At 36.7% G+C, this 10,000-nt stretch overlaps 1 protein-coding gene across 1 annotated transcript in view; it reads right to left on the reverse strand.

Annotated features, from left to right (window-relative positions):
- Positions 1 to 3,004: 3,004 nt before the first annotated feature.
- LOC136833877 (transmembrane protease serine 9-like) overlaps positions 3,005 to 10,000 on the reverse strand; it is an 11,287-nt gene continuing 4,291 nt past the window's right edge. The window contains exons 5-14 of the mRNA XM_067096175.1: positions 9,616 to 9,767; positions 8,761 to 8,844; positions 8,014 to 8,177; positions 6,821 to 6,975; positions 6,390 to 6,480; positions 5,433 to 5,563; positions 4,567 to 4,709; positions 4,284 to 4,364; positions 3,745 to 3,882; positions 3,005 to 3,317 (exon numbers count right to left, since the gene is read on the reverse strand). Of these exons, the coding sequence (XP_066952276.1) occupies positions 3,316 to 3,317; positions 3,745 to 3,882; positions 4,284 to 4,364; positions 4,567 to 4,709; positions 5,433 to 5,563; positions 6,390 to 6,480; positions 6,821 to 6,975; positions 8,014 to 8,177; positions 8,761 to 8,844; positions 9,616 to 9,767 (1,141 nt within the window). The 3' untranslated portion in view covers positions 3,005 to 3,315. The remainder of the gene's footprint in view (positions 3,318 to 3,744; positions 3,883 to 4,283; positions 4,365 to 4,566; positions 4,710 to 5,432; positions 5,564 to 6,389; positions 6,481 to 6,820; positions 6,976 to 8,013; positions 8,178 to 8,760; positions 8,845 to 9,615; positions 9,768 to 10,000) is intronic.

The raw sequence follows: 10,000 nt of genomic DNA on the forward strand, positions 1-10,000 counted from the left end.
AACGGGCAGCAGGATATCTGGTAAAAAAAAGAACACTCTTATAACAGTTAGTCACCAACACAATGCCCTTTCAGGAAACAGAGAATTAAGCTAATGGACCACATGTTAAAAGTTAAGGTCAAAGTCTTCCTGGACCACATGACCGTTGTGGCTCTATCACCAAAATACCCTCCACCCCCCAAAAAAGAACAAAAAACCGATCTGTTGTAATCTGAAGAAAGAGCCAGTTATGGAGGGACAGGTAGACAGAATGTAAAAAACCTGTTTTTCTTTGGTTTGACCACACCCTAAACTGTATAGTGTTTAATTATAAAAAAATATGGAGTGGAATATCAAATTTAAGGCATAAGCCAAGCTTTGGGACCTATTCTGAGGTCATTCAGCGCTGAAACTGAAATTGACAGCAAAAAGGTTTGAAAGGTGTACCAGGAGGAAAACCTCAAAGCAGCTGCACTCTGAATCAATTATCAGGAGAGGGTTGGGGAAGGTAAGATGGAAGAAAGACAATATGAACGGAGGTGCGGTAAAAAGGATAATGAAAGGGGGTTGCAACACAGAGCCTTAAGTAATGCCGACGGTGGACTGCATGAGGTGCACTGACAGCACTACCCTCCTGCCGGGGTTATGAAGAGGATTCAGTCGATCCACAAACTAGACCAGTAGTTCTTGACCTTTTTTATTTATTACCACGCCCCCTCTAAGAGTTGGTCCTTCCTTCCACCCCCCTCCCCCCCTTCCATCTATGAGTAAAATTCCCTCCCAGATTTAAAGAAATAAAAAAAAAAAAAGAGGAGAAGGGTGTTTTTATTCTTTTGGGAATGAATTAGGGAGAGACTTGACACTGCTTCTTAGCGACTCTTGTTAAGAGAATAAAGAATATAATTAGGGAATTTTTAAATTTTTCGCCAGGGCTCGCCCCCTTGGAAATTGCTGACTCCCCTCCCCACCGTTGAAAAACCACTGAACTAAACAGACTGTTCAAATGTTATGAATTTTTCGCGTCAAATCCCAGTCTTTCTCTCAGGCTGGCAATAATTAATTACAGCGTGCTTACCACGAGGCCGTTTCCTCAGTCTGGTGAAAACCAATAAATTTTTTCCCCTAATTAAATACCTTCATTAGTATTCCGCCCTAATTATCCTAATTAGAAGAATATGGATGCAGATGGTTACTCTCTCTCTCTCTCTCTCTCTCTCTCTCTCTCTCTCTCTCTTTCAAAACTTGAAATTTTCCCGGTGTGAAATTGACATTTTATATCAAATCGTGAAATGATGGAGAAGTCGTGAGGTCCCACTGTGGATATACGGCTGTTAAATTTTGAAAAAAAAAAGATTCATTATCTTTACTGATTGATAACAATTGATCGGTAACGAGATTTTGGTGATTATTATTCTCTTTTCTTTCGTTTTTCTTTCGTGAATTCACTCATTTAGCCATCTCTTGTCTGGCCATCTCATAATAGGTAATAAACTAAAACTAACTAATCGGATTTTTCCTTTGCTTCGTGTTTAGTACAGGCCCGTTGGGGATTACCGTAAAAACATAAAAGACTATAAATATCATAAAGATAATGACCTCCAAGAAATATTAGTCCCAGATAACGACCCCCGAAAACCCTTGGGGCCACTATCTAGGAAAGATCCAATTAATCTTTGCAGTTAAACTTTACGCAAAGTGACATCGTTGCACTATCTTCCATACAGCAGTTTTACGTTTTTTGCAACTGTTGGGGAAAATTACCTACACTTTTACCTGTTAAATTACACATTATTCGCATTTAGCACTCTGGACCTGACTTCTGTATTCCACCTAAGGTCCCTAGCAGGAAATTAGTGTGTAGGCAATCTGTTTTTAATTGTTGTCGATTTTTTAATATGCTTTTCGTTAATATTTTTGCCATTATTCTCAGTAATAATACTGTCACTACCAATAATATAATTATTTTTTTTTTTACTAATACCTCAGCAACTGTTTAGATGTTGCCAATTATCATTTTTATCACTTTCGTGTATCTGCTTTGTGTGTATCTGTTGCAATGCTTCTCCTTTGTATATTCCATGTATATAATTTGTATATATTTTGTATATTCCATGTATATGGCCTCGTGCTGAAAATAGGGATGATTATTCTTGTTATTATCAAACCACATTTGTCTTTCGACTGTTTTATTGCAATGAAAATAGAAACCAAATACTCAAGGTACGCCAGACAATCAACATACCAAATTGCAGCCCTCTAGCTCCCAGTGGTTTTTATTTTATTTAAGGTTAAAGTTAGCCATGAATCGTGTGCCTGGCACTGCTAGAGGTCACGGCAGCACCGGCCATCACCGGGCCGTGGCTGGGAGTTTCATACAGCATTATACGCTGTGGAGAAGAGTGGATTGCGCCGAAGAAACTTCGGCGCATTTTCAACTTGTTGAGTTAGAATCTACCCTCTTAGCTCTATCATTGGTTGAATGAATGAAGTCACTGTCTCTTAGTGTATCAATTTACAGTGGTACAGGTTCGCATCTTGATGATGGTAGATGCTCTTGTCATTATTTCCTTTGGTTATAAGTTATTCCTAAAGTCAAGTAATAGATAATGATGGGGTATTTATGGTTTAATATTTGAAATAACATATATATATATATATTATATATATATATATATATATATATACAGTATATATATATATATATATATATATATATATATATATATATATATATATTATATACGTGTGTGCATTTAATTGTAATACCAAAATGCCCTCTCAACTTCTCGAAGTTAAGAGGTCATTGTGGTTATTACAATTACATTCTCACGGCTAAAAAGCGGTTGGTAGATTATATATAGATATATATATATATATATATATATATATATATATATATATATATATATATATATATATATATGTGTGTGTGTGTGTGTGTATGTATAGTATGTGTGTATGTATGCACATATAAACTATAATAGTAGCGTATTATGAAGATGCATTTAATCTAAATAAAAAAAACGAAAAACAAAGATATTTTACTAGAATATACTGTATTCTTCTGCAGAGTATACAGGAGTATACATACACGATATATTTATATATATATACATATGTATGTATGAGTGCATGTATATAAAAGCAAGGCATCACAAAGCACTATGTCACGCTTGTCCTCGAACGTGATCCAATATCCACTGCCTATAAGGGAAGACCTGAGTGTACCCTTGAACTGGGTCGAAACAAGGGTATTGGCTGGTGCCCCCAATTCCTTGAATGATCAAGTTGGAGGAAGCCGGGTCCCTCTGAAGCAGCATCAACCTCGTGCTGTAATTCTGCAATGAGATTTAATGGAATTAATCGTCTTCTCAATTATAGTCACGCAAAAATACTCTTGAAATGCAGAAACAAATCCAGTTATGTATGGGTACAAAGAGGTGTTTTTCTATTATCTTTTTGCAACTCTCTGGTAAGTTTGAACCTAAACTATATTTCCTCTGCTGAAATTTGCCACATATTACGACAGGTTTCTTTGACTGTGCCTGTCTCACAATCTGGATTGGCTGCCCATGTTAAGAGATCGTAACAGCAAAATAAAGGACATCTGTGTATCACCTAAACCCTAAAGAGTTGATCTCAACGATTTCAAGGAAATGGAAACTGGCAGAACAGCAGAAGTACCACGGGACTTCTCTACACAGAGTCGCTCTATGAAGCGTTTCCAGGTTCCCAAATGCAAATCAGAGAGAATATGAAACTCACACACGATTCTGCCTTGCTGGCGCAGATGGTATCCGAGGTTGAATGGATGGGAAAGACTGCCAGAAGCCTCACAGCTTCCTCTGGTCACTTGATGCACCAATTTGAATGCTCGCAGAAGACTGGTCGCTCCCAAAACAGCTGTTATGGGAAAAATTACTTTTTTTTTATTGTGAAGTGCTCGTCAGAAAGTGAGGTCAGAACGTGCTTCTGACCTGGCTTGGTTTAATCACATTCTGTTACGCTTTCGGGAATTCGAATCCAAAGTGAAGTGATAAAAATATAAATTCTTGGGTGTTTTTAACATTTAAAAATATAGTTGTTTTTCTAGGCTTTTGTGAAGTGTTTTTAACATTGCATAAATATCTTGCAGTTGTTTTGCTCTATGAAGGCTTTTGTGAAGACTGTTCAACATATTTGTTACATATATATATATTGTATGAATATGTATATAATCAAATTTGTCTCATTTTCACCAAAATGGATGTTTCCGTAAATGAAAGAAATTTGTCCATTACTTCCACATCAAAAAGGCAACTCACTGTTCGGATAAATTTTGGCTGCAAGCAGAGTTTGTTGCCCTACATCCTCTGAAGCAGGCAAGCACACTGGCTGAACATAATCTGAAGAAAAAGAACACAAGAATATTTTATTATTATTCAGAAGATGAACCCTATTCATATGGAACAAGTCCACCACGGGGGCCACTGACTTGAAGTTCAAGCCTACACACACACAGCACTGCTGAACTATAGGTCGCAATCAAGTGATATTGATATTCATAAACTTCAGAGCAGGTGACATAACTTAGCCTACAAAACTCACCATCAAAGATAAGTGGCTCCTTTAACTTGAGCAAAGCCACGTTGAATTGCCTTGTCACTGGGTCGAAGGACTGGTGTCTTTTCCTGAGAGCCACCTTCCGAGTTCCTTCTTGGTTGGAGTTGACTGCTATTTTGATGTGAGTTCTGCACAGAGGGGAAACGAGATTGGAGATTTTACTGTTGTTGAAAGGAAATGTTTCTTAGGTAGCATTTGAATGGGAGTTTCTAATATTGAGGACAAATCAGACCAAGCAGGCGTTGCATGCCTCATTAGTTGTAAGGTCTAGGCACAGGGAAGCTTGGCACAGCCTCCAAGAAGCTCAAGCAGAAATGTAACATTAAGAGTCAAAGATGACACAGGTTTCAGATATATGAATATTAAATGGTTCTTGAAAGTAAAATCTGATTTTACATGACCCTCAGTTCTGCTATATAAAGTAAGTCTGAAGAAAAGAAAGGAAAAATGAGTAAAGGAAAGCACGCTACCTGATCTAAAGGAAAAGTAAATTTTCAGTTTAATTACTTAAGAAATTACATAAAAGAATGGATATATACTGTATACACACACACACACACACACACACACACACACATATATATATATATATATATATATATATATATATATATATATGTGTGTGTGTGACCACAAATGTGTATGATAACTCCATATATATCCATTCAAACTTTTTATGTAATTTCCCAGTAATATAAAGGATATAGGGCCTATATATATATAGAATATATATATATATATATAAAATCAATCATAGCTTATACATATATATATATATATCAAGAATATATATATATATATATATATGCATTTGAGTGTTCTCACAGTAGGAACTAGGCATTGATACTTACATGAAGTTATCCACGACACACGCAGCCTCTGTCAAGACCCACAAGTCAGATACGATAACTCCAGCACAAGTGATTACAAACTTGTTGTCCTCAACCTTCCCAGTGGCCACCATGAAAGGAAACTCAGGGCCCTAAAGTGGAATTGAGAACTTTGCATTACTTATCTAGTATAAAGGTGCTTCCATAGAGTAGTAAAACATGTCATTAAAATCATGTCAGCAACTTATCACACACAGGTTTCACACAAGTCAAACAACATGTTAGTAGCTCTAACCAGTGCATTTTCCAAAGGTTATTTCTCCATTAGGAACTAGGCATTACTTCTCTAGTATAAAGGTGCTTCCACAGAGCAGTAAAACGTTTTATAAACACGTCAGCAACTTATCGCAGGTACATCACAAACAGGTTGAATACAAGTCAACAACCTGGTGGTAGCTCTAAACAGTGCTTCATAAAACTATCCGGCGTTTTCCAAAGGTTCTGTCTTCATTTAAGGTCGTTGATTTGTTTGCAACCTGTTTTTGATATGTATGCAGTAAGTTACCAACTTGTGTTTATATATTTATGTGTTTTGTCGTTGGACCTTAAGATATTCATTGAAACAGAAGACTTAACTAGGACAGGAATTAGGCAATAAAGTCACTGAAATTAGGTGTGAAGAACTATCAGCAAATGATGAGAGCAGTCCAATGTAATAAAATGCTTTATAATTAGGATCAAACATAATGGTAGAAACATAGTTTGATGAATGAATGGTCAGGTGTTGTCAATGAAAAATTACCAGGATTCTCAGACTGAGAAATTCAGTGAGCTATCTATGGAACGAAAACCAGAAAACTTGCATAAGTTGAATTGACAGAATTCTTGAGAGCCGAAATACAGAGCTTACTGGAAGCAGGAAAGGCAAAATTATTTTGTCACAACAGAAGAGAAACCGAAGAAATCACATTGTCTTACCTCTCCTACGGTTCTCCGTCCACACTGCTGACCTTCATCTAGAAACCGAGTGTCCACTAATGGAAGAGCTGGCGCTAAGTTCCCAGATGAACTGTAATGTTACGACAAAAGTTCAGGCAAACCACATCATATAGCATGGTCACTCTTTTGCTAATTTACTGATCTTAAACATAATATTCATCATTTGAGAATTTTGTAGTATAATGACGTGTAGATGAGCACATAGTCACATCTATTATATGAATCTGGAACTAGAAAGCAGCCTTCTCAACAAACAATACTTTGCTCCAAATTTCCTACACTTTAAGCATTTCCTCACGTCTCAACACTCAGCAGCTAAGAAACAAGCATCTCAGCAAAAAAAAAAATAATAATAACGTGCACTGAAAGAAGCAAAACATATCAGGAGATAGACTTCAGATCACAGATACCTTATCTGATTCTTAATCCACTGCAGGTGACGGACAACAGAGCTGTAGACGTGGATGTTGTTGAAGCAGGGTAGATGAGAGGTTCCCCCAACACCTATCAGACGATAGCGTTCTGAATTTACGTCTTCTTCGACTAACATAGGTTCAATTCTATTCTGTGGAACCAATAAATCACTGATTGCAGGCTCCTCCAGAAAATTTATTAAATTTTACAAAATCTGACATGACAGAAGCCATTATGTATTATTCAGTGTCTAAAGAAACTTTTGTTATGAAAATTCAAACAGTTGATTCTTTTTCAGTTGATTTATGTAATATTCTGAGATATTAGTATATGTTCCATCAAACAAACTATTACCGTAGATAGCCTTACATTGTAGTTGGAATATGTGACTGGATATGCTAACCAAAGCAGTCAGTTGACCCTGAGGTTCAATGAAACTATCCAAGGAATAGATAAATGGTTGAATGTCTAATGGAAGTCAGTAAATGCTATTGTGAAATACTCCTAGCTAGTGCAGTAGTTGAACCAGTTTTCAAAGCAGAGGGACAGGTAATCTAACCAAATATCAGTGCCCTCAATTGCCCTCCACCTAAGTAGTCATGAGGTTTCCAGTGCAATGATTTGTTTGGTACAAGAACATGAAAAGTTTTTATTTACATTTGGCTTCATTAATAGAAACAACTGCTCTGGATTAACGTTCTCTTCCCTCTCCGGTAACCAAGAGCTGATGATGCTTCATAATGAGTAAGGCAAGTGAGAGGTATTTAGGTTTTACGTGCTGTAACCTAGTGACATTCACTTTTTCGCGATGTGTACTGTTGTTGACTTCAGATAAAAATGCACAGCTTTCTCATGTAATTGGGTGCATGCACGAAAGAGGACATATTTATTACAAGATTTCTCATTTTTCATAAAACAATTGTCTTTTCACGACTAGAAAACCTTGAGTATTATGTGAAGGACAACTTTCTGAAGTAGGTCATAATTATCACAGCATTTTTTAGATTGGATATGAGTGACATCGTCCTTTGTGCTTGATTACAGCATGGAAGTGCAAATCAGGAATTCTGAATAACAGCAAAGTGATCGAAACACGATTCCTTTAACCTTTAGTATCTAATCTCTTTCACTTAACGGCATCATTATGACTAAATGAAACCTGAAAACAAGCAACGGATGTCAGACTTACATTACAAAATTCGTGACTGGTAGCGCAGATATCAACAGGGTTCTTCCCTCTGTAACTCGCAGGAACCTCAATTGAAGAGTCACAAGTCTGGCTGGTCCCTGGAATTCCTCTGACAGATTTCAGCAAGACCTCTCTCCTCATAAATGCTGAGGAATGTATTTGATCTAATGATGAGAAAAAGAGTGGCTGGAGGTATATCTGACCATTATTTGGTTGAAGTGAAAGTTAAGAATGAAATGGGTTGAAGAGGAGCTGGGAAAATAAATGGCTTTGAATATACTTTAGACCAGTAAGTTGGATAGTAAGGAGAAAATGGGTGAACTTTGGGATAGGGTTGAAAGAATGGAGGAGGAAGGATCTGTGTGAAATTGAGGGTGGGGGGATGGGTTCAGTATGGAGCGTTTTAAGGTAAAAGAGGGTAGGAAGTTGGAATAAAAAGAATGATAGGATTAGGAAGAAAAAAAAATATTTAAGCTTTGATGTATAAGGTCACTCACACAGGGGATAATGATCCACTGAAACTTGAAGAATAAAAGGATTTAAAGAAAATGGTAATCTGTAAAATATGAAGTAAATTTATGAAACAGACCATTATTGCAGACTGAAGCTGGCTAAGAACTACCTCAATATCTACTTAGGTTGAGCAGAGGAATAAAACAAGTCTTTTTCTTATTTGCAAGAGAATGAATATCACTTTTCTTTCCGATTGAAGGAAAAGATAACAGCTGGGTGAACGTCACTACTTACTGTTTTCGTAAAGGATGATTGCGGAAAGAAGTAAAGGCGTTTCAGCCGACCGTGCATCTGGCAAGCAGATACTCTGGACGTAGTCTGAAAAATGAGGTTATATGCCTTGAATCAAAGGGACTAATTAACAGCTTCTTATGAGTTTGCGTGGGGAGGGGGTGGGGGACTGCCGCGGTTTATGTAAATAAGGAATTATTCATCGGTTATTCATGACCACTAAACTGACGATAGGAGGCTGAAATAACATTTTCACGACTTCCTGGTAAACTTCGTCTCAACTTTGTTGCAATTTGCCTTATGTAAAATAATCCGGTTTCCGTCTTGCTCTCTAAATGGGTATCATTGTCTTTACAAGCTTCAAAAATTATTATTATTATTATTATTGGTGAAGAAATCCACCATATATATTCACATTTAAGAAGGAGAATCCAGCAGGTTCTCGGAAGCTCTAGTTTTGTGCACGTATTTCTAATATATATTTACATTTACACCAATGTGGATTTCTTCACCATTTTAGTGGCTTATGTTGTGATGAGATTTTTATGGATTATTATTATTATTATTATTATTATTATTATTATTATTATTATTATTATTATTATTATTATTATTATTATTATTCAGAAGATGATCCCTATTGGTATGGCACACCACAGGGGCCATTGACTTGAAATTCAAGCTTCCAAAGAATTATTATTATTATTTTTCAGGGGGTGAACCATATTCATATGGCACAAACCCAAATGGCCCACTCACTTGAAATTCAAGTTTCCAAAGAATATGACATTGTTCATTAAACCGAAGTAACACTAGTAATGACGACAGTTGAATGCAGAATCATTACAGTTTTCTTACCGTCAAAAATCACCGGTTTTTCCAGCTCTAACAGAGCCACACCTTTGCTGAACTGCCCGTCATCCGTCACCTCAGAAACCAGCGTCCTAATGACCCGATTTTTCCTAAGCTGTTGACCCTGGGTCCAAATTCTTCCGGGAATTACTTCCGATCTGAAAGAGAGTGTGCCATCATTATTATTATTCACTTATACAACTTTTATTAGCACGCAAATAACTTGTTAAATTTTGGGGCGTATTACATAGGTTCTGGGTCCAGATGCTTCCGGGAATTAATTCAGATCTGAAAGAGAATGTGCCATCATTATTTTTATTCACTTATACAACTTTTACTAGCACGCAAATTTAACTTGTTAAATTTTAGGGAGTATTGCAGTGGTTCTGGG

This window comes from Macrobrachium rosenbergii, chromosome 52 (genome assembly GCF_040412425.1).
Source record: "Macrobrachium rosenbergii isolate ZJJX-2024 chromosome 52, ASM4041242v1, whole genome shotgun sequence".
NCBI classification, from domain to species: domain Eukaryota; kingdom Metazoa; phylum Arthropoda; class Malacostraca; order Decapoda; family Palaemonidae; genus Macrobrachium; species Macrobrachium rosenbergii.